This window comes from Lasioglossum baleicum, chromosome 3 (genome assembly GCF_051020765.1).
Source record: "Lasioglossum baleicum chromosome 3, iyLasBale1, whole genome shotgun sequence".
NCBI classification, from domain to species: domain Eukaryota; kingdom Metazoa; phylum Arthropoda; class Insecta; order Hymenoptera; family Halictidae; genus Lasioglossum; species Lasioglossum baleicum.
This window is the reverse complement of record NC_134931.1, coordinates 14,247,358-14,271,462: the sequence shown is the minus strand read 5'-3', so window position 1 is coordinate 14,271,462 and position 24,105 is coordinate 14,247,358. Positions and strand designations below refer to the sequence as shown.

The following is a 24,105-nucleotide window of genomic DNA, read 5'->3' as shown; positions in this document are numbered from 1 at the left end:
TTGGGTTCGATTACAGGGACGCGCAAAAATCTACGTAATCAACTCACGGAATCAGAATGCCCTGTCCAAAGTGCCTAACGAAAGAATTTGCGGTCGATGCGGTCAGGCGTATGCGATAGACAAACAAGGGTTCCAGTTGAGATCGCAAAATTGTATATACCACTGGGGTAGAAAGTTCACGGTAAGGGGTGAAGGGAAATACAGCTGTTGCCAGCAATACGGCTCCGCGACCGGTTGTTGCGACGCTAGGACGCACGTTTGGGACTACGTGGACTACGAGAATCTTCGTGGATACGTGAAAACTTTTCCGAAAGGTACGTTGACAATAAGGATGAACCACGAATCGTAACCAGTAGAGATTACTCTGCTATTAGCAGTCCGATCGAAAATGTTTTTATTAGGTATAGCATCGTTTCAAGAAAGCTTTCACGTGATTATAGCAAATTTTTTGTAAAAAAAAGATAAAAAAAGCAATTTTTTGCAATTTTTCAAAAAAAATTTTCTAACAAATAGGCGTAAAAAATTATAGATGTATTTGCGAAAAATTCAAGGTGACCTTGAAAAATCGTGAAAAAAAAAAGTTTACGCAAAAATTTGCTATAATCATGTGAAAGCTCTCTTGAAACTATGTTACACCTGATAAAAACATTTTCGATCGGACTGCTAATAACAGAGTAATCTCTACTGGTCACGATTCGTGGAACACCCTGTATAAGGGAAGTCTGTAGATATTATGTTTTCGTTCACGGTTTCTTCCATCAAAGACATATCCGTCGAAGAACAAGGAATTTACGCGCTTGATTGCGAAATGAGCTACACGACGCAAGGCTTAGAACTGACCAGAGTAACGGTCATCGACGAAGATAGCAACGTGGTGTACGAGACACTGGTGAAACCGCAGAATGCGATAATCGATTACAACACGAGGTGAGGATCCACCGTTAGACGTTTCCTGTTCCCTTTTCTCGCCGTTCGATCCGACAACGCGCGAACAAACGAATAAGATCTCGGTGAAACGCGTGTTCCAGGTTTTCCGGAATTACGGAAGAAAACATGAAGGACGTGACAACGACGTTGCTGGACGTTCAAGCGACGTTGCTTACCATGTTCTCGGAGAAGACGATATTGGTGGGTCATAGCCTCGAGAGCGATTTCAAAGCTCTAAGACTGTTGCACGACACGGTGGTCGATACGAGCGTGATGTTCCCGCACAAGAACGGATATCCGCAAAAGAGAGCTCTTAAAAATCTCTGTTCCGAGTATCTCAGGAAAATTATTCAGAACGACGGTTGGTAGCATAGGTTGTTTGGTTATGAATAGACAGCGGATTACATGCGTTTATGGCAGAAATGGATAGGTACAATTTAAGACAGTAAAAATATTAGAAGAATTTAAAAATGCTATTACAGTAAAGTCGCGATTCTTGTAAAACAGCCTGTGTTCTGCGCGGACAACTATCGCGTACCGACATTATTTTTTTATGACTGCGTCTACCGCGCAGACCTCGTCGGGAGCGTGAAATGCGGATCGCGTGGCCGAAGCGTATCGGTGTGAATCACTACTAATCGAATGTACAAAAACTTCTTTATTTTTTATGGGACTTTCACCAATTTATTTCTGGCATTCTTCTGATTAAGATAAGATCAAACACGATATAATTTCAACTTTATTTAGTGGTTTAATCGACGATGTAAGAAAATTTTTATTTTGCTTGAAGATCCGCTGTCTAGTTATGAATATGAATAGATCGTTTCAAGTTTATAGTTTACGATGTGTTTCCACGATGTTACAGTCGGCGGACACGACAGCAAAGAGGATGCCGTTTCCTGTATGGAGCTGATTCTGTGGAAAGCAAAGGAAATAGCAAAGTTACAGTGAACGAACCTGAGAGTAACCCGTCAGACTGACTCGTCCTGTACAGCTTAGATTTTTACGTTTCGCGATACCTTGGCAGCCACATTGACCCATTCGCGCTTCAGACTCGGTCACCTCGTTTCGGAATTGCCGATTCATCGTACGTATTGTATTATAGTTTTTCATGTATAAATCGCGCTACGACGCGCGCCTCGATTCGACGTAGTTCAGTTGCGAAATGTATCTAGAAGAACGATACGTTTCAATCACCGACATAGCGATTCGTCAAAACCGAGTTTTACCGACGTACCGACGATATTCAGTTGTAGGGATCGAAGCATCTATTTCAGTTTCCATGATTCGCGCGTGTTTCCCAAGATTAGAGTTTTTAGTTCGCAAGTTGTAGTCGGTAGACCATTGATATAATAAACGCCGATGAAATGTTGGTCGGTGATTCGAATTGAATCGTCCTACGGTTTCGTTCGCAGTTTCGAATCCTACGATGGTACGCGTAGATTGTTTGTCCGGGAGCAGCTGGTGGTATTGATAGCGATCACGAATTCGTACTTTTATAAAATTTCGTTGTCGCCTAGCGCCTTGGATTCTCTTGGGCCGTTCGGGCAGAAACGGAACAGCGTACAAGAGGTACCAGCGTTGCGTGTGTTTTCTTTGAGTGTCTCGAAAATTGTACCGAGTGTACATTTATTTTTGGAGATTAAACGTCTCCCAATAAACGGATACGAGTATTTTCTACGCTACCAAGTATATTTTTAATATGTTCCGTATTGCGCCAGGGACGGGAAGAAAAATATGATTCTTCTCTCTCTCTTTTTCTTTTTGTCCATTTTTTTCTTCTTTTCGTGCAATTTTATTATAGAAAACTACATCGATGTTTCTCTCGAATGTGCGTCCAACAGGTTGAATCGCATCGCATCGCTGACGCGAATCACAATCCTCGCTGTATCATTCACAACTGTTTAAACGGCCGTTAGTTTGTTTCGTTCGATCGAAGTGTGATCACATTCGAACGTAACCGCCGCGACGACGCGATCGAAGCAAACCCTCCGCGCACGCGTAGCGATTTGTAGCGATTTTTGACAGCCCGCTTGTATCTTTCGTCTTCTTCTCTTCCTGCTCTTTCTGCTTGTCCTTCTTCTGCTCCGCAAAGTCGTCGTCATAAGCCGGTTATCTTTATCGTATCTGTCGTGTTCGAATTTCAAACCTGTCTCACACTTTCGAACGAATTTTCTTTCGACTCTTTCGAGAATTTGGAACTGCAGTAACGTTTCGCTGCTGGCTCTCTTCCCGGGAGACATTCGAACATATCGATCGAATCGTTACGTTTCAACTGTTCTTGTTGCAAGGACAACGCGAATGGAGAGCGACCAGCGGGACGTTACTGTGATTCGAAGAAAAACGATGTGTACTCGTATAACTGTCTTTGGCACGTCTACACGCGTACTCTTACGAAACTTACAACAATTTCGAAGATGTCGCTGTAAGAGCAACGCATAAAATTCTTCGATCTTCTTCGACCTTTGTATCCACCCGTAAAATAGAGCGTTCGAGTCATCGCGACATACAAAATAGTTTATCCGACCGTTTCAATCGAACATTATTGTCAGGATGTATTTAGAGCCTAATCTGCGGTATACCTTTTTTTACAAGAGGGCAAGCTCGTGCTGTGTCGTGGTACATATACTTTTGCAATCATTCTACGAGAAACTTTCCCGATTACCGATAATCCAGTGATTGCGACTCTCGTTGCAAATAGAAACGATCACGTGAGAATGTTCGACGATGACGACGACTACTACGACGGAGAAGAAGAGGAAGTAACGCAAGCAGAAGAAGAAAAGGAAGGAACGAAAATCGCGACGGGTGTCTCTGTCGCGCGTACAAGGATCGATGATCGGAAAGCGTGACCAACTATCGAAATTTGGGGCGCGTACGGATACGGGGCGATGATAACGCGTTCCCGCCGATCCGGTCTATAATTACATCAAATAAGCATAATCGAGACGCATGCTAAGTTTTACAGTCGCGAACGGAATTCATTTAATTCGAACATCACGACGGTACACTAGGAAAATAAACAAACAAACGAACAAACAAAAAGAAAACAAACAAACAAACAAAAAAGAAAAGAACAAACTAACAAACTAACGGTACAGTCGCTTCGATTACACTAAACGCTTCGATTGTCCGCAAATGCAACCTACAGTGTTTGTTTGCAGCGACGTTGGAAGACGCGGAAAGATGCGGAGATAACGTCGAACGCGAAGAAGCGTGAATTGAATCACGTTTTGAAGCTTTCAGCTTGCACCGTGACACAGCTCGGGGTATTCGGTCGGAACGACGAAGAACGTGTACGCAGCTACCCGCTAGCGAAGGAATACTGCAAGGAGAGCCGCATCAATTTGCGAATCCTTCAAAGCATAAAAAAATATGTTGTCCGGACATTAGACAGCATCTAATTGTACGATATAACGTTTATCTAATTCCCATCGTATACGAAGGCAACTGTTCGAAGACACGTACGCGTTACGATCTTACGAATTATAATTACTGTATCGGACTACGTACAGTTTTGTTTCGTTGGGTTTCGTGCCGCGCGTTTCGCCGAAGATTAAACGAATACGTCTAGCATTCGTTGGAAGGATTCGCGGCGTGCGTCGTAGTTCTGCGAGCTGTTTCGCGAATACGATCTATCCTTTGGTACCGACCAACGGACAACACGCCGATACCAGTCTCACGCTCGACCAAACGATACACATCCACGTTTCGCGTGTTTTTTCTTTTCCGCTTTTTGTTTTTTGTTCTCATGACTAGGTTTACTAGAGAAGTAGGATCGCGCGTTGCATGCGAAATAATCGTTTCTTCGGCTCGAATCGAGTAAACGCGGAAACGTCGATTCGGATCGGCATTCAACGGAAAGGTAGACTTTTGTGAAACGTGCTTGCACCACCGTTTCTTCAAATTTTCACAATTCTCGCGTATACGTTTCACCGCATTTCGGGTTTCCTAGCGAAGATCGTTTATCGTTGCAGCTTGTCGCGAAGGAAGAGGCAACCGTGAATGCAAGACAACAGTGGAACTATAATCGATCCAAGGATAGATAAGATGGGATTTTCTTAGTGGTGCGTCGGTGCCGGTGTCGGTGCCGATGTAGATGTAGATCTCGATCTAGATGCCGATATCTCGATCCTCGTCCAACGTACAGCCCGACAGGAGCAATCACGGAGCCATTAGATCGGAATCTTGATCTCCCACGAGATAAAGAAACTGAAAAGCGATCGCGAGCAAACTGATGCCCAAGAGATCTCCCATGGATGTCAAATATGGAATCGCCGAATTGTCCGGGTCGATTTTTCGTTTCCACATCCAGTGTATCATGATGTAGGCGATGTAGAGGAGCGCGGCAACTTGCAGCATCGCGGCGCATAAATAAACGAACACGAAAAGAGGCGTCAGCGATGTGTTGCCGTCCTTCATGTAATTGATTAGGTAAATGAAAATTATATGACCCGGTATGACCATCGCCATTAAAACTCTGGTGGTTCTTGCGTGCGTGCCTGTACAAAGGGAACAGAATATTACGGATGACGGATCACGGAATCATTCGAATTATGCAGCGCCGCTTACCTTTGCCGAAAAAATTCGCGATGGGCGTAATAAAGATGACGGGATGCGTGTGACCCGGTGGAATCAAAAGCGTTCCCAGCTCCGCCTGTTTATGGAGAGCGGTCGATATTCTGCTCGCTTGGACAGCTACGAGATTGCCACCGACCCCGTTGATCACCGGTTGAAAAACGGTCAAGTTCTCGAACCGTGACACCATGAACTCCAGAATCAGACCGCCGCAACTGTGACATCGAAACGGAACGATCGTCGGTTGGTTCGCCGATTTATCCATCTATTTTAAGGGGTAGTCTCGTTTCCAGGGTTGCAAGGGTTTTCAGTAGTCAAAGGGGTTGATAAAAGATCAATCTGGGCCGCAAGCGCCCTCAAATGTCCTATTTTTACGTATACCGGGTGTAATTTGCATTATTGGAAGCACAAAGCTGCGCATGTAGTTACTTTCATAAAACTGCAACAGCTAGATGCTGCCGAATAATGCAAATTACGCCGCGTAAACGTAAAAGTACGACTTTTGAGGGAGACAGCGGTCTAGATTGGTCTTATGTAGCGCTTTTGACTACTGAGAACCCCCATCGCATGCATTATCAAGGAATGAACACCCTTGCAATCCTGGAAATGAGGCTACCCCATAGGTTTCGTACAGACCATTTGGCTGAAGATTGCGTCGAACAGAATAACAAACCCAACAGGTTTGCGCTGATTCTTTTTGTGGCCAAAGTTCAATTTTTCGACTTTCAAATTTCAACAAAATTCCTTCTTCTGCACCCGCCAGGTGCAATTGCACTTTATTCTTGAATGCAACCCAATAATTTTGTGAAATCAGAATCGGTCCCTTTTATTATCCTACTTTACTACAAGAAGTATCGAAACTGTCGATATGAATTGTACGAACTAACGCCGTGTTTACTCTGACAAAAAAATGTCAAATATCTCGTGAAGTATTGACATTTCGATGACCTTCGGTTAGTACTTTCATACGTAGGATAATAAAAATGGTCGAATGGTTTAACAAAAAGATTGTGTTCCATTAAAGAATAAAGTGCAATTGCACTTGGCGGGTGCATCGGTGCATTCACATAAAAAATAAGATCATAGGAAGTTAGGACGTATCATGAAATATGATTTTTTCCCATTTTTACTTAAAAAAAGAGCAGTATACTTCGATTTCGATATTCTTAAAAATGTCTATATTTTCCCTAAATTTTCAAATTCTGGGCTCGATGCGCAACTTGAAGGCATCGTCGCGCAACTTTGAGATTTTGATCCCGTCATTAGGGCGTTGGACCACAACTATCCCAACTTTTGCGGTCTACTGTGCGCCGTTCCACTCGGTGTTCGGTTTGTCGTTCGGCGAAGTGTTCAGGTCTGTACGAAGCTAGGCTATCGTGGTGATCGTAACTCACCTGCTGATCAGCATGGCGATCATGACGGGGGTCCAGCCGGAGTAAAGAACGTCGTTGGTGTATTTGTTCTTCTTGGCGATCCATACCCAGAGCGGGGTGACGAGGACGTAGCAAGCGATGACCAACGGCGCCAGCCAATCTTGCTTGTCGATCGACTCGTACAGAATCGTCGAGATCCAGGAGAGCAGGGCTAAGGAAGTGATGTCGCCGAGGCTCGCGGCTATCGGCGTCGCGACGTTGTCCGGGTTGATGTGACAGTGTCGCGAGAACACGATCACCCCTGCGGTTATCAATCCGAGAACGAAGGACGCCAGAGACGCGGTGACCAGGCTGCTTGCGCACAACAGGTAAGCGTGATCCAACGAAATGGTACCGTTTCGAAACGCTCCCATTACAATCGCCACCACGGAGCCCAGAAATCCAACCACTATCGCCTGGCACTGCCAACACGAACCCACTCGTTTTACTCTTTTACTCTTCTACATTTTACGCGAACGTGACATTCAACAACCACGACGAAGCATCAAGAGAACATTCAAATAAACGAAAGAGAAGAAAGTGATACGAGAATGATGAAATTGTTACGATGCGTGTAATCTCGAGGATGAGATGCGTCGATATCGTCGATACCCGCTACTCATCGTTGCGGTCTATACGGGGTGGTATCGTGCACAAGGTGTCACAAAATTATGTATATGTCGCGGACACCATAGCGCGATTCTACACCCCCGATTTAGTCGAAAATGACATTAGGAACCCCCGGAAAATTGAGCTTGAACGTGAAAAACGAGGTAAAAAAAACCAACATTTTTAAATTGTGTTTTACTGGTCATGTGAACCAACTTCGTGAGAGGAACCATAGGTCGCAACTCAAACGTTCTCTTTAAAAATGATGTTAAGAAGAAATTTTTGATTTTTTTACCTCGTTTCTCACGTTTAAGGTCAATTTTGCGGGTGGTTCCTTATGTCATTTTCGACTGAATCGGGGGCGTAGAATCGCGCTATGGTGTGCGCGACATATAATTTGTGACACCCTGTGCAGTAAAGTCGCGATCTAGCTCTCATCGCCTGTTCCGAACAGGGACAGAGATCGTGTAGGGAAACTAGTTTTTTATGACTGATAAGGAACAGAAGTTTTATGAGCGCGGGATTTTGAAGCTACCATAAAGATGGCAAAAGATCATCGAACAAAATGGAGAATATTCTATCGATTGAAGTTCATTGCTTGAATAAAAAAACTGGGTTCTATTTCACCTTAAAATACCGAAATTACTTTCTTGCCAACCCAGTACAAGGGATACCGAACGTAGAAAAGGACAGCATGTAAACAGGGACGGCGCGGCAGCTCGAGTTTCTTGGCCCCTCGCGGGGATGTCTCCCCCGGTGGAAGGGGTAGACGAAGGGACAGTGATCGTGGAGATCCTCAGGGAGCTAGATCGCGACTTTACTGTAATCAGTCTTTGAAACGAAAGACGAATGATTCACCCGTCGACGCACGACACGAGGATCGGTCGTTCAAACAAGGAAAACCAGCAGGAAAAGCTTAGAAACGGTTTTCCCGCGTTTCGCATCGAATACGCCGGCTCTCGAACGCCGTCTAGATTTCGCGGGTGTTTGCTGATCGATTGCGGTTTACACATCCTGCGATAAATATAACGTTTATTCACGAAGGTCGTTTACACTTGACGCGTTGAGAGCGCGATCAAATAAAGTCGCGGCACCAACGATAAGGCGGCTCGGGAGTCGCGCAACCGCGCAGTACGATTTCGAATTTGAACGATTTCGATCGACTGACGTGTAATGGGATGCGTGTTTCGAACTCGAAATTCAGAGCAGACGTCGAACAGCAAATGGAAAAAGACGGAGGGGAAAGAGCGGGCGGGACAGATGAGAGGTGGGGGTGGACGGGAGAGATACGAGGAAACTTTGTACATGATGAAATGTTTGCAATCCGTTTAGAATATTTACGGAAGCAGAAGACGAGGAAAAGGAAGAGATAACGGGCGAAGCGTGCGCGTATATTCGACTCACCTGAATTAAAACAAGATTCCCGACGATCATGTACCATTGTTGTTTCGGTGTGTCCATATGCCCGAGATTCGCCTGAGTGGAGAGACGCGACGCGAGAGTCATTTCTAAATTCCCTTTCAAGCCCAACAATGCCGGAACCAGAATGATCAGCTCCTTCACTTTTTCGAATACGACCCAGTGCTGTGAATGAACCACGAGAAAAAGAAAGAAAACGTTATCTTCTGTCCCGACTCCCGAATCGCGAATACGACAACGAAATGGAAATTTCGTAGAAAGAAATGAAGGATCGTACATGCACCAAATCCAATACCAATCCAGCTCCCACCATGCCAAGGCCGGCGATAAGAAACGGTATAAAAACTTGAATGGTAATTGCCAGGTACGACTCGAGATCATTCTCGTTGACATCGTAAATTTTGCTCTCGGCGACAACGTCCGGAAGACGACCGCCTTCGAGGGTTCCATCGTCGAAGATGGGCACTTCGACGCTATCTTGCTCCATCAATTTATCGGTAACGGTGGCAGTTGCGACATCCGTTGAATTGCCGGTCACAGTGGCGACGTTCGTTCCAACGTTGCTGGCCATGCACGCGTTCGTGTCCATCCCCATACCCATACCCAAACCCATGCCCATACCCATCCCCATACCCATCCCCATTCCCATACCCATACCCATACCCATACCTAAGCCCATTCCCATTCCCATACCCATACCCATTTCTGTCCCTGCGAGCGTCCCCGTTCCCATGCCGGATATGGGACCAGGGTCGGGACCGGGACCGGGACCGGAACCGATACCCGTCACCATGGTCATGGACGCGTCCGTGGCCGAGCTCGTGCCCATTGCCGTGTTCCCGTGGGATGATTTCGAGATCGGGCGCAAACGAATGTCCACCGGCGTTACCCTGTGGGAAGTTTGCTTTTCGGAAAGTAGAGGCTCCTTGCATTGGTCACTGTCAACAGAAATTCGGACAATTCGTCAATTTCGGAGATCGCCGTTTCGCATTAAACCCTTGCCGTATTTTAACGAGTCAGACTCGTGGTGAGGATCTTAACAAAGCCTAACAAATGTGAATGTCAGGCGTTTCTTCTTAGATAAAATCAAATCTGATTCGTTTTTTAATTAATATTTCAGCATTAAATAAATGTAGCCATACAGAAAATATAAATTTTCTTCTCCCTTCTACGACATTTTCGGGGATAAAGACGTTTTAATCACTTTAACTGTAAAGAAATTGGTACGGCAAGGGATTACGTGGGTGGACTCGTTTCCAGCATTGCAAGGGTGCGGGATGCGCCTTCTCATTACTCGATAATGCAAATATGGGGGTTGACAGTAGTCAAAAGTGCTAGGTGGGACGTCAATCTAGACCACTGTCTCCCTCAAAAGTCCTAAAGCTGTCGCAGCTTTATAAAAATAGCTACACGCGCAGCTGTATGCTTCAGAATGATGCAAATTACGCCTTGTAAACGTAAAAATAGGACTTTCGAGGGCGATTGCGGCCTAGATTGATCTTTCATCAACACGTTTGTCTACTGAAAACCCTTGCAATCCTGGAAACAAGACAGAAATCAATCTAGTCACACTCAAAAGTCCTCTCTTCATTATTCGGCAGCATGTAGCTGTCGCAGCTTTATAAAAATAGCGACACGCGCAGCTGTATGCTTCCGAATAATGCAAATTACACCTCGTAAACGTAAAAATAGGACGTTTTATCTAACGTTGTTGACTCCTGATAAACCCGATCTTTGCATTATCGAGAAATAAGAAGGCGCATCCCGTACCCTTGCAATCCTGGAAACGAGAGTCTATCCCCTTAACCTAGACGAGCATCGTCCCGAGGTACGATTGGTTGCCGCGAACCGTGACACGTGAGGCGTTTTCGTTTTCCAGCGGAACCGTTTTTGCAGTACGATTTTCGAAATTTCACCGGGCAAAGCCGAGATCGGGATCGAGAACGAAGTCGAGAACGAAGCGCGACCAGCGTCGTAAAATAATAATTATGATTGAACGTACTTCTCAAATTTGACTCCTGTGACATCGACATGGGCGTGTTTGTCGGGCGGCAGTCGTACCGGATGTTGATGCACCTGATCCTCTATCATCTTCTACTGAGGACCTCGTGCGCCTCGCTGTCGCGGATATATAGCCATTCTCCTTTGAGAATGATAAGGCTCGTCTAAATGTTCGTTTGTTCGCGATGTCGTTGTATTTCAGAACAAGAATCGAGCAAATTACGTAACCGACGGGGGACGCTATCTCTAGTTTGGTTCGCTCGGAAACGCTACACGAGCCTCGCCGAAATTTCAAACACCGTGATTTCTCGAATCGGCGACGACCGTGGCAGTGGTAACGGCGACGGCCTGACGACGGAGTCATTACAATTACGTCCGTCGGCGCACAATCTTTGCAAATGTTAACATTCGTCGCGGGTAACAGCTTGCGCGTCACGCGGTATCAATATTTTTTTCGATTGCATTGATAGTGTTCGAGGGAAATCCCGCGAGTCGCTTTGAATTTTCGTGACGTCGCTCGAACGGTTCGACTTCGCTTCCGAGTTTTCGGCAGTCCCGACTGATCATCGAGTGATTCAGACAACCATATAAATACGTTTCAATTCGAACGTCCCCGCATCGTTTACGTAAAGTTCAAACGTCTTTCCATCGAAAGAAAGGCGGCTACGCGAAATGGATCGATCCAGAGCGAAATAAAAGAAAACTAAACGCATACCTGCTGTTCGATAAACTGATCTTGGACAGTACGTAGAAGCTTGACGGAACTCATAGACTCGAGAATCCTCGTTTTCGATGTTGTTTTCAATATCGTGTCGATTCTGGCGAAACAGAAAATCAACCGTCGTCACGCATTTGACGGTGTAAGGCTGGTGGGCCCGTGCGAGGCCGTTTCACGCTATGGTTACATCGCGACTGATCTCTATCGTGCATCACGCCTGTCTCCTTAAAACTCGCTCGGGACGTTTACCGGGAACGTACGTGAAACGGAGCAAGCGCGAATCTATCGATCGTCGCTTGCCGTAGACTCGGCGCCCGCCTTTCCGCATGCCCGTTCGCTCAACCCAAACCCGCTTCTTTCCCTATTCCCTATTCCCCATTCGTTCGTCTGCTACCCCAACCAGACGCGTCCGTTCGTATGGTTGCTCCCGACGCTTTCTTTCGTCTGTCCACCTTTCCCTATCTAGCCTTGACACCCGACAGTCGCTCGAACAATTTCCATGCCGAAAATATTCCGTGTTCCCCGAATCTAATCTTCCTCGGTCGATCAGCTGGTCGATTATAAGCGAGACACGATCGGTTCCGTATCGCACAGATTGCGCCGCGCGTCTGTAATCGTTCCGCGCTCCCGACGGAATCGTTTACACGTGCGTATTCAATCGCGTTTGTGCAACAATTCCTCAAAACGCTTACTCCGGAGGCAAACGAATCGATACGGTAGGTAACGTTGCGATATCGTCTCTTGCGTTTGGCAAAACTTTCGTTCTCGTTTCGCAAAGAACAATATTTGAAGATCAACGACGACGCGAGCGCGCACGCGCGTTCTCATTTGTCCTTCGCGACGAATTCGCGGGAGGAATAACTTTTTCAATTTCGTTCGGAAAGTCGTGATTCAAATGTGCTCGCCTTTTCCGTCCATCCTTTTATCGTGTGGAACGCGGGTTCTTTATCTACGTCCTAAATGGCCAATTACGTAAACACTTTTACGATTGGTTCGGGACTCGAGCGTTGCCGCTTTGACATTGAGTTTGAACCGTGGCGCGTTGCGACTCACGATTCCCGACGCTGTAAACGCGAAAGCGTTTTCTCGTCGCTTTGAATTTTCATGTCTCGCGACGAGAGACCAACGATATCGAACGTCCGGTACACCGCATCTTCCAAGGACTCGCCCAGAATAGGTTCGTTTCATACAGTGCATCGATTGCCTCGACCTCCGCGTCTGCAAAGATTCGAAGGTGTTCCACGTCGAATAAGATTTTCAGGAGCCGCAACGAACTCTATGGAACTCCGTTTTCACGGAATGCGTGTCACGTTTCTCGGGGCCGAATCGGATCGGTTTCGAAAGAAGCACGCGACGATATTTCGAAAACGAAACCGGAAACGCAAACGAAAACGAAAGGTATTCAACGGTATCCGCGTATCGGCATTTGCAAACATTGTCGTTTAACGTTCGTGGCGCGCGAGTACGAAGCACTTCCGTAACATATTCACAAATTGATAAATTACTCCACGTGTTTAAGTTCGACCATGAGGAGCAATAACTTAACATACGTTTTGATACTTGGTTCCCGTGACCCGCGAAGCACGTTCTCGAACACATCCCTCTCGTTCCTCGTGAAAATGGAAGTGTAGCTCTGCACCCCTGTCCTCATGCTATCCCCGTGCCTCGCGTTCCATAATCGTTGCGGTAGCGGCCGAAAATCGCATCGAATGAACACGTCGGTCGGACACGAATCTTCTACCGTGGTTTCAGGATACTCGCGGAAACTCGAATCGCGTTGGCCGAACTTGCGAGGTAAACGCGGCGTAGGCTGGAATACACCCGACACGAGAGTACGAATTCGAAAATGTGTCGCGCGTTGCGCCGATTCGCGCTCGACGGCTATGATCCCGGTTAGACGATACCCGAACCCGAACCCGAACCCGCGGTCGCACTCTTTCTTTCATTTCGATTCCGATCGCAAGTTAACGCTTGGACGACGAGCAACGGCGCAACGCATCTCCGACTGTTGCTCGTTCCACTTGATTTCGCAACGAATCCAAAGTGGAACGAAGAAGAGCGATCGCGAGTGCGAAGATTGATTTCGAATTCGATCCGATTTTCGATCTTTTTCGCCTCGAAAACGACCACGACGATTCGGGGTGCGCGACCAGTTACGAGGTGCGCGCCAACTGGTGAAAAAATATATATGCGGAAGGATCGCGGACAGGATCGAGCAAACCAGAGGAACGCAACGCAACGCAACGCGATAGATCAAACCTAAAACGCTCCGCCGAGAGCGAGGCGATAGTTGGCACTGACAGATCCAACTATTTCATTGACGGAGACGAGCTGATGCGCCTCTCTCGACCACAACTTGGTCATTTCGTTCGTACCGCTGTACGTGTACAAGTCGTTGAGTCGAGTCGGCGTCGTGTATGTACACGTGCACGCGTCGCGATATATATACGTTGAACGCACACGCGGAGACTTGCCTCGCTTACGCGATTACGCTTACAAACCTTTACGCCCTACTCGTAACTCGTCCGTACGATATCGTACGAAATAAAGACGCCACCACCACCATCACCACCGCCGTCACCATCGGTATCAGCATCAGCACCAGCACCAGCGTAGCGGCTCGTTCGGCCCAAACACCGTGGTTAACTCGTTTCACCAGCCAGCTTCGTATAGTCAAGGGCTATCGCGCACGATAGCTGGCTCTCCTGTTCAACGTTTCTTCAACGGTGTCCGTTTACCTCGGTCGCCACGACATTTTTTCAAATTTTACGAAAATTTTTCCGCGGATCTACTCCTCGAAACACTCGAACGTTCCCCGCGCGAAATCCGACTCTATCGAAACCGCGGAATATTTTTCGGACCGAAAGACCGATCGAAACGTTGTCCCGTGCAAACGAGGAGAAACGATTACGATCCCCAAGTACCAGGCTCGCGAAGCACCGACACGTTCATTTGTGTTTTAAAGTGGTTTCGCTCCGATTGATACTCCGCCGCGCGATAATCGCGATATCCTTTTCGCGCTAATGCTAGGCCTCTTTGTTTCGCTGCTGGTTGCGCCGCGTCTTTCGTTGGTTTTGTCACGAGGCGAAACGCTCGTTGGTGCCAAACCGTTCGTTCTTTTCGAATAAAAATACGACGAGTGGCGCTTCAATCAAATTTATTTTGTACCGGTAAGTGAGTACACAATTTTCAAAAAATACTTGTTACCCGTTCGGATAACGATGTATCACACTATTCCACGCTGTTCTCCGTTACACATCGTGTACGTTTCAGTCGTGTCCTCGTCCAAAAGACGAAGAAAATTTTCGCGAAGTCGCGAGAAACATGGTCGAATCATTTTCGCCCGTAGTCCCATTTTTGACTGCGACGAGAAATGGCGCTGCAGCAGCGTCGACGTCGTCGTCGCGCTTCGACGAAGGATGACTAGAAGAAAAACGGGAGAACGTTCGATTCAATCGGAACCTGGGATCCGGCGTCCAGTGTTCGATGTCCGGTGTACCGAATCGAATCAATCTCCTACGTCCGAATCTCCGTCACCGATGGCATAGAGTATGTGAAACGCGATTCCTAGCAGCGCCGTTCCTATCAGATCGCCTATCGCCGTCAGGTATGGTATCGCAGAATTGTCCGGATCGATCCCTCGTGTCCACAGCCAAACGACCAACACTTGTGCGATGTACAATAACAAAATCACCTGACGATCAAACGAAAACGCGAACGAAACGTGGTTATCGAGTTGTCGAGAGGTTCGAATAGTCGCGCCGCGGCGAGGTACATCGATCTTATCGTTGTATGTACAGTAAAGTCGCGATCCAGCTCCCCGAGGATCTCCACGATTACTGTCCATTCACCTACCCCTTCCACTGGGGGGCATACCCGCGAGGAGCCAAGAAGTTCTGTCCTTTTCTACGTTCGGCATCCTTTGTACTTTCGGCGCGGTGGACGCAGTCATAAAAAATAGTTCCCCTACGTCCTACACGATCTCTGTGCCTGCCCGGAACAGGCGGTGGGAGCTAGATCGAGACTTTACTGTATCTGTGTCGAGACGTACCTGCAACAATGCGGCGGTCAGATACACCACGATAAATATGGCAGTGAAAGAGGTATGGCCAACTTGAAGGTAACTGATGGTGTAAGCGAATATTAGGTGACCGGGTATCACCATCGCTAGTAGCACCCTGGCGGTTCTCGCGTGTCCACCTACGGATCGTTCAAGGCAATGGCGTGTAAGCTCGCATAGTTTATCGTATACTTTTTGCTATGTTTCGGCTAGGGCTTGCAATCCTGCAAAGTGGAATCTCTCAGGATCCCGCATTTCTTAAATAGGAGATCCGAAATCCCCCAAATTTTGAGGGACTATGCGCGTAATCAGAATAGAGCGCGAATGACGACGCGCAAAATGAACTATTTCGATGTTGCATTGATACTAACTATTCGACCCACAGCTGTAGTGACTGAACGAGCTTTATCCGCTGCAGGATATCTGTGTAATGACTTGAGGAGCAACCCGGAAAATACAACAATTAATAGTCTTTGCTTTTTGATTAAAGATATATTTACAGACAGCTCGTTTATACAGGGTGTTCCGTAATTGGTGGTACAAGCGAGTAGGGGGTGATGCTACGTGAAAAATTGAATCGAAAATGTAGAATAAAATTTTTTCATATGGCGCTTTATTTTCGAAAAAAATAAGTTTGAAAATTTATCGAGTACGCGCCCACTTGGATCAGCTTCAGCTCGACGGATTCTACTATCTTACTGTTCCGAGTAGCAGAGTACCTCCGTGCTTCTTGCAATGTTTACAAACATTGTCAACATGATGATATCAACAAATTTTCAAACTTATTTTTTTCGAAAATAAAGCGTCATATAAAAAAACTTTATTCTACATTTTCGATTCAATTCTTCACGTAGAATCACCCCCTACTCGCTTGTACCACCAGTTACGGGACACCCTGTATTAGATACTTGGTTAATAACGAATATGCAGGATCACACGGAAGACCGAGCGGCGGTAACGCGTATAGCAAAAAGTTGCTTAGAATTATGACTTCTACATTTGTTTCTTCATTAAATGTATATTAGATTGAAGAACTAAATCCATATTCTCGTGGGATTGAAAATGGCGCGGATTGCAAACCCTAGTTTCGACTCGCGATGCACGTACCTTTCGAAAAGTATGCGTGGAATGGGTTAAAACGAACCGCTGTTCTTTCCTGGACCGTGCTAGATAGTGGATCTTTGTGCAGCGAAGTCGATATCCTGCTAGCTTGGACCGCGACTAAATTACCGCCGACACCGTTTATTATTAATTGGAATACTGCTATACCTTTGTAACTCGATATCGTGTAATCTAGCGTCAAGCCGCCCACGCTGAAATCAATTCACACCAATCCGAGATTTTTAATCGACCGTCCTCGGGAACATCGCGGAACGTTCCCTTTCGAGGATAAAGGACGAAATCAAAATAAGAACCTGCTGATCAGCATGGAGCATATCACAGGTGTCCAGCCGTAATCCAATATTTCCTTGGTGAATGGATTTCTAGCTGCGATGTATCCCCAAACTGGGGTGGCGACGATATGAAACGTTATGCAGACGGGTGCAATCCACGGCGCGTACTCTGAAAAGGAAGAAACGTTCGGCGTCATGGTCGGTGGCAGTCGTCGAATGTTCTTGCGATTACGTTGTCGAGCGTTCGTGTTCGTACGCGATCACGGTGCGGCGCGGCGCATCGTAGCACGATCTTCGAGTTCACCTATAGCATCGTAGAGAAGAGACGCAAATCCCGACAGAAGTGCCAAAGTGATCAAATCGCCGAGGGAAGCCGCGATCGGTGTCGCCACGTTGTCCGGATTGATTTTCATGCGTTTTGATAGCAATATCACGGTGACCGTGACCAAACCTAATAAAAAACTGGCCACGGACGCTGTAGCGAGAGCGCTAGCGCACAAGAGTAGCGCGTGATGAACATCGAACCGCGCGTCCGGTATCCAACCGAGAATGACGGCGGCCAAAGAAGCCAGTAGGCCTACGACAATCGCTTGACACTGTATCAAAGCCAGATTGCCGACGATCAACGTCCATTGTTGCTTTCGAGTATCCATGTGGCCGAGGTTGGAGTGCGTCGACAGTCTCGAGGCCAACGTCATTTCCAAGTTCCCCTTTAACCCGAGCAACGCCGGCACCAATATATACACCTCCGATACATCTCTGTAGACCGGCCAATGCTGCAACAAAAATTCAAAAGTTCCGGACATCCTGTCGAATCGTGTCCGTCGAGTTCACGCACCTGTACAATATCTAATAACAAACTGGCAACTACCATACCGAAACCGGCCAACAGAAAGGGTATAAACATTTGTATAGAAATAGACCAAACGGTCTCATCCTCGACGTCTCTCGTTCGATCGTTCCTACCGGTAGGTTTTTGTTTATCGTTGCCAACGCACTGGTGAACGATCTGCGACCGATCCGGTATAAGACACCGCGTATCCTCTTCGTCGGTCTCCACCTCCTCGTCGGATTCTACTTCCGTTTCCATGGTAAGGCCGACCATAGCCGATCCGATCATCGTCTCGTCGCTGTTCGATTTCACCATTTCACCTCCGCCGTAGACCTTTCCCGACAAACTTCTTCTTCCTCTTCTCCGTCGAATTTCTGCTGATTCGTTTTTATTACGCCTTCCGGTTATCGCATGACTCATTCTTGTCGAATTATGTTTCGTACCCGCGCGACCGACTGCGAATCACTGTAACGAAAAAGAAACCGATGCGACTACTATACTCGTTTGACCTTTCGCGGAATCAGTCACCCTCGATTCGAACGTTATTTTCGTCGACTGGTTGCTTACTGCGAAATCCTCCGCACCGATTTCGTTTCGAAGCGCAACATCGATTCGATCGAGCACACGATCGAGAATCGACATCCATTCTTTTCAGATCTTCCTCTAACGCTGACAGTCTAATAACGTGTACAGAAACCGAGCGGCGAATGAAACGCAATCTTGCGGATACACATGACAGATTTACCTACGTGGCACATTGTATTCCGACACCTTGTCAATTGTCATTCCTCCCTTTTTTTATTGTATTCGGTCGTGGCAACGAGTCGATGCCTATGCCGGTCTTATATTTATGTACAAAATATCCGAATCGATTTCGAAGAACATGATCGCGCCGAATCGCGTATCGCACTATTTATATATGTACGCGGTTCGGAGCGACCGTAACGAATGGGAGGAAATGTTTCGATATTACCGGTACGTCGATCGCAACATGACTCCGGGTACCGATGGAACGGTGTTGATCGTTCAAACGAAAGAAACGCGTTCGACGATCGGTTTCTTCTGAAACCAAATTACTGTCGTGTGAAAACTGTCCGCACGATTTCAGAAAATCGCGTTTTCAATCAAGACAGACCTTGCCGTCTCGTGAAACAGCCCGACCCGACGGACCGCGCGCAAACCTTTGAGGTTACGGTACGTGTCGTTTACAGCAGGATAAGGAAAAGTATTGAAGGAACGATCAATATATTCTTACACCGAATACAGCTCATGAAACGATTTCTCGCGGCGGTACCTACCACGAGAAAATATCGTAACGCGAGAACGGTAGAAGACAAGAATACACTACACGTTTCGACAACACGAACCACATAACCTCGAAACTACGCTCGACCGACCGCGACCACGTACTTTTGTAAATATGTGTAGTTGGAACTTGGAACGTTTCGTGTTTGGTGGCGCGCTCGCGGCTCGAACTGACGTATTTGTTCGTTTCTTCACCGCGGGATGGCGTTTCCGGTCGATGAAAAAGGGGACGAAAACGTCTTTTCGGGAGAATTTGTTTTTCTACTTTTTTTGCAACAATCTCCTTGCAATAGACTAAATGTATTTGTCCTAAAACTTACAGTTAGGAGCATAACTGATCACTAGACTGCGGATATTTATGCAATTTGCAATTTTTTTTTGACGAATTTTAAGAAAGTGGAGTTAAATAAACTCTTGTTTTTAGTGGCAGTGTCCTTTGTAGATCCGAAATAAATAAAAAGCGTACTAAACTCTGACCAATTTTATATTCTACCATTTTCTGCACATTTTTCTGGAGCCATATATAAATGCATGCATAAAGATCCACAGTCTACTGATATCGCACACACTTTAAATCAGAATAACTTTTTTATTAATGGTCCGCAGACGACTTCAATTTCTCTGTAAGGCTAGAGTATTATAGTTTAGTAAATGAGTCTAATAAATATGTTGAAAAAATGCATTTGGTCGAGATTGTGAAAAACAATAGTAAATATTCATTTTTACAACTTTTTTAGCTTGGCCAACAACGAAAATTGAAAAGATGTGCTTTGTACACTCGTATAAACTATATGTATACAAGGTGAGTACGAAGAAACAGAATACCTGAATATCTCTGTTACTTTTTGTTGTACAGAAAAACTTGTTAGGACAATGTTACACTGTTTGAAGAGCCACATGTAACGGTGTAAGAGAAAAAATTTTCAATATCATTTTTTTACAAGATTTTAAAGTCATCGATATTTTTTAAATGGAATGAGGTATTTTTTAGTACATCAATCGATGCAGTTGGACATTCGTTATAAAAAAGTACTAACCTATGTATGTCGAAAAGTTAGTAGTTCACGAGATATTTCGATTTAAATAACTCTAAAACACCATTCCTGTCGTACTAAGACGTTAGCGTTTACTTGTGCAACGATGCTTCCCAGGCAAAACCCATGGACTATTTATAGACTTATGTAACGTTTTAGTACAACAGGAATGGTGTTTTAGAGTTATTTAAATCGAAATATCTCGTGAACCACTAACTTCTCGACATACATAGGTTAGTACTTTCTTATAACGAATGTCCAGCTGCATCGATTGATGTATAAAAAATACCTCATTCCATTTAAAAAAATATCGATAACCTTGAAATCTTGTAAAAAAATGACCTTGAAAATTTTTCCCTTACACCGTTACATGTGGCCCTTCAAACAGTGTAACTTTGTCCTAAGAAGTTTTTTTGTACAACGAAAAATAACGGAGATATTTAGGTGTTCTGTTTCTTCGGACTCACCCTGTATACATATACAGGGCGTCCCAAAATTTCTATTGCACGGAATATCTCTTTATCCATCGTATTTAGAAAAAATACTTTCAATGAAATTTGTATGGTTTTCAAAGCACTATAGAATGGTGCATTTTTTAAATATTTTATTTGACGTGGTGAAGGTCATCAATTTTAAGGTCAAGTTCACTTTTCTAAATAGAAACATAATTTTTTTATTACACCAACTTATTCTATGAGAAAACAAGTAAGTTTTATTCGAAACGTTTTGTAATTCGACAACTTTTTAAGTTATTAAGTTATCTTATCAAGAACCACATCTTTTAAATTTTCTTTATTGGCCCAGCTAAAAAAGTTGCAGAAATCAATTTTTACTATTGTTTTTTCACAATTCTGACCAAATGCATTTTTTCAACATATGTATTAGACGTCATTTACTAAACTAATTCTTCTAGCCTTACGGAGAAATTGATGTCGTTTGGTCCTTTTATAAAAAAGTTATTCAGAATTAAAATGTAATCAGTTATGCTGCTAGCTGTACCGCTGCTGAGATATTTAACTGTTTTCATCTATTACTTTCATTATGATTATGAAACGTATTTGAATTAAGTTTGACGTAATGAAAGTAATAGAATGAAAACAGTGAAATATCTCAGCGACGGTAAGTTTTAAGAGAAATACACCTTGGTACGTTTATACTCAGAATACGTCAATCTATCGAAATCGAGCATAAAAAATTGGACATTCCATAAAAAAAACAAAAGTGACCTCCATGTCTCCTGTACACCTCCACTTGCAAGAATGCCATTTATACCATATATTATGTGTAGTTTCTTAAACCCTACAACTTCTGTAAGTAACATTTTCTCGTATTGTTTGAAATAACCAAGATATTCAAGTGGACAGAGTTCGCGAAACACACTATGTACACATACGTTATCACTTATCATCTAACAAAGAAATCCGTATACGATATGGCTCGAGATCATGGACCATGGATGCCCCATTTTTATTTTTTCGCGTTACTCGTTACCTTACCAACAGGATATATTTAGAAAACGGTCAATGTGATGAGGCAGGTCAAGAATTCTTATCCGAACTGATTGTGAGACAAGAAGGGAGGGGCAAGCAAAGATCTCTGCAGTGGTTCTTCTATAGAAACCTAAGTGTGTTTAGAAGAATCTTGTCGGCCCTTTCCATCGATTTAGCTAGCCAAAAGTGTTTATAGTTTTTAATAGTCCCAGAACGTTTCCAAATAACATGTGTGTCTATAATTATGAAAGTGTTCCGGGTCGCAACCCGCAAATTCGTGACTCGCGGGTACCCGGAATTTTCGAGTATCCGAAGTCGAAATCGGGTCGGGTCGGAAACCCGAAAATCTATGACATTCGGGTCTTCGAACGATATAAATTTTCTGGTTACCGACCCGACTAGACCCGAGTTATCAAATTCCGATCCGAGGCTCACCCCTAATAATTGCTAACTATTTTCTATAAAATATACATGCATAAACACAAAAGAAATCGTCTGCACTTTTGTACTATGCATTTAAATAAATATTACGATTTCGAAATCGAGAGGCAGAGAGATCGAAGAATTAATATTTTACTTTTTAAAATGCTGAAATAAGGTACGGAAAGGAAACTTGAATATTTTTTGTTTTTATCATAGAATAAAGTAAACTTACGTTATATGCAGATATTTTCATGTAAGCTAATTGACGTGTTTAAACAAGGAACTAATTTAATATATAGGTGAAAAATTAGGATGACAGGGAGCAAATTTACTCTGGATTAGAAAGTCACGATCACGGCGTGAATGAAGTTAAAATCACGACTGTAATCGTGATTCTGCGATCACCGTGATAAATCACGTTAATCCTCGGACAAGGGCCATAGAGTGGACGCATGAGTTTCGCGTTCAAATAACGCTTCGATCGAAATCGGCGGCGAATTGTTATCCATGGGAACGCAACGCGGCGATCCATCTCAAATTTTTCGATCGACAACGCGGTTGACCTTGGATCACGAGACTCCGTGCCGTCGAAGGTGAATTTTCGAGTTTTTTTCGAGATATTCCATTGTTTCTAATCTTATCGCCGCTTATCGACTTCCAATTGTTAGTCGATAATTACAATTGCACAAATGTTTTTGTCCTTCGATTTATGACGTGTTCGAGGTATCGTTGGTAAAAAACATGTAGATTTAATTTACGTAGGTGCATGCAGTCTATCTATACTCATGTTAATTACGAAGATGAGCTTGGCGACTCGCTTACCTGTATTTATGTCTTTATATTTATACTTTGCAGGAACGATCCGTGCAGCAACAATCGAATTCAATCTTCTCCAATGAACGTGAATAAAGATCTTCACCACGGACCTTGCCGTTCGGGGAAAAAGTATGCCTACGATGGTACGAGTTGTTTCTATTCGAATTGATCGATCAATACTAAACCTACCGAGCACTAGAAGAAATTAAAATGTTTTACCTTACAAAAATTACACGGCTCTATTTATTTAGATTTTCTGGAATTTTTAACACAATGTGTGCTTGATCAAGGAAACTTATCGAATCAATTTCCAATGTAAGCTACTTCATGGCTTCAATAATTGTAAAATGAAAAATAGAAAATCGGTCATTTGCCCGGCAGTGGTAGGTTTAAGTGTCAAGGGGGTAGAATCGTTTCCAGGATTGCTCATTACTCGACCTCAAAGATGGGGTTTTTTTCAGTAGTCAAAAGCGCTAGATAAAAGATCAATCTAGGCCGCAATCGCCCTTAAAAGTCCTATTTTTACGTTTACTTACGTTTATTTACTGTTAGTGTCGCAGCTTTATGAAGATAGCTACATGCGCAGCTGTATGCTTCCGAATAATGCAAATTACGCCTCGTAAACGTAAAAATAGGGCTTTTGAGGACGATATAGCGGCCCAGATTGATCTTTCATCTAGCGCTTTTGATTAGTGAAAACATCCCGCGTCCTTGCAATCCTGAAAAAACGAGTCAACCCCCGTAATCGATTCGATATCGCGAAACGTACGAAGCAGCGCGGCAGATCGACACACTAAAAACCCGTTCTATGGTTAAGGAACATGGGGCTATACACTTGGGGCGCATAGATTGAAATACCTTGGACCGGGCAATGGGCATAGTGCCCGCAAACCAGGGGAGTGCTACTCCCCGACAATAGATTCGCAATAGACGCGAACGAATATCGCTGCTGGTCGAACGGATCGTGCGGATGGTACGAGGAGCCTCGGCGGATCCGCATCGTGTCTTTCGTTACCTATATTCACTCATTTCGTCCGCAGTATCCGACAAGGTAAGAATCATTCTAAAATAGTTGCTTATTGTTATA

The 24,105-nt window shown here is 44.7% G+C and overlaps 4 protein-coding genes across 12 annotated transcripts in view; 2 read left to right on the top strand and 2 right to left on the bottom strand.

The window, feature by feature from the left end:
* LOC143221805 (uncharacterized) overlaps positions 1 to 6,698 on the top strand; it is an 11,303-nt gene extending 4,605 nt beyond the window's left edge. For 3 of the 4 annotated variants that reach the window (XM_076447359.1, XM_076447358.1, XM_076447357.1), the window contains exons 6-9: positions 17 to 314; positions 765 to 927; positions 1,029 to 1,288; positions 1,793 to 6,698. In XM_076447359.1, coding sequence (XP_076303474.1) covers positions 17 to 314; positions 765 to 927; positions 1,029 to 1,288; positions 1,793 to 1,878 — 807 coding nt within the window. In that variant the 3' untranslated portion in view covers positions 1,879 to 6,698. Of the gene's footprint in view, positions 1 to 16; positions 315 to 764; positions 928 to 1,004; positions 1,289 to 1,792 lie in introns of those variants that run through there. The other variant, XM_076447360.1, reaches the window with a different exon arrangement.
* LOC143221813 (solute carrier family 41 member 1) lies at positions 2,683 to 15,856 on the bottom strand. 4 transcript variants are annotated; one of them, XM_076447381.1, is made up of 8 exons: positions 14,166 to 14,663; positions 11,662 to 11,764; positions 10,948 to 11,088; positions 9,223 to 9,883; positions 8,931 to 9,110; positions 6,900 to 7,339; positions 5,500 to 5,720; positions 2,683 to 5,429 (listed from the first exon to the last, which is right to left on the bottom strand). In XM_076447381.1, exons 3-8 carry the CDS (start codon positions 11,034 to 11,036, stop codon positions 5,092 to 5,094), a joined length of 1,929 nt encoding a protein of 642 aa, XP_076303496.1. In that variant the 5' UTR covers positions 11,037 to 11,088; positions 11,662 to 11,764; positions 14,166 to 14,663; the 3' UTR covers positions 2,683 to 5,091. The 4 variants fall into 4 exon arrangements, with proteins under 4 accessions (XP_076303496.1, XP_076303497.1, XP_076303498.1 ...); XM_076447382.1 differs by lacking the exon at positions 10,948 to 11,088 and having other exon boundaries at positions 14,166 to 14,667; XM_076447383.1 differs by lacking the exons at positions 10,948 to 11,088; positions 11,662 to 11,764; positions 14,166 to 14,663 and adding an exon at positions 15,716 to 15,856.
* LOC143221817 (uncharacterized) overlaps positions 9,524 to 24,105 on the top strand; it is a 16,323-nt gene continuing 1,741 nt past the window's right edge. Inside the window, exons 1-3 of one of the 2 annotated variants that reach the window (XM_076447397.1) lie at positions 22,764 to 22,795; positions 23,058 to 23,147; positions 23,836 to 24,069. The gene's annotated coding sequence lies outside the window, so the exon portion shown is untranslated. Of the gene's footprint in view, positions 12,381 to 22,763; positions 22,796 to 23,057; positions 24,070 to 24,105 lie in introns of those variants that run through there. The other variant, XM_076447396.1, reaches the window with a different exon arrangement.
* On the bottom strand, positions 17,164 to 19,388 carry LOC143221832 (solute carrier family 41 member 1-like). Of its 2 annotated transcripts, XM_076447428.1 has the most exons (4): positions 18,700 to 19,388; positions 17,957 to 18,415; positions 17,375 to 17,894; positions 17,164 to 17,287 (listed from the first exon to the last, which is right to left on the bottom strand). In XM_076447428.1, exons 2-3 carry the CDS (start codon positions 18,368 to 18,370, stop codon positions 17,379 to 17,381), a joined length of 930 nt encoding a protein of 309 aa, XP_076303543.1. In that variant the 5' UTR covers positions 18,371 to 18,415; positions 18,700 to 19,388; the 3' UTR covers positions 17,164 to 17,287; positions 17,375 to 17,378. The 2 variants fall into 2 exon arrangements, with proteins under 2 accessions (XP_076303543.1, XP_076303542.1); XM_076447427.1 differs by having other exon boundaries at positions 17,237 to 17,894.

Excerpts from the sequence above, each read along its gene's own strand:
- LOC143221813 (XM_076447380.1), bottom strand. The coding sequence starts at position 13,315 with ATGAGGACAGGGGTGCAGAGCTACACTTCCATTTTCACGAGGAACGAG. Across the intron at positions 9,111-9,222 it reads TGGTATTGGATTTGGTGCAT|CACTGGGTCGTATTCGAAAA; the intron begins GTACGATCCTTC and ends GTTCATTCACAG. Across the intron at positions 5,721-6,899 it reads ATCGCCATGCTGATCAGCAG|TTGCGGCGGTCTGATTCTGG; the intron begins GTGAGTTACGAT and ends TCGATGTCACAG.
- LOC143221832 (XM_076447428.1), bottom strand. The coding sequence starts at position 18,370 with ATGAGTCATGCGATAACCGGAAGGCGTAATAAAAACGAATCAGCAGAA. Across the intron at positions 17,895-17,956 it reads TGTTATTAGATATTGTACAG|CATTGGCCGGTCTACAGAGA; the intron begins GTGCGTGAACTC and ends TTTTTGTTGCAG.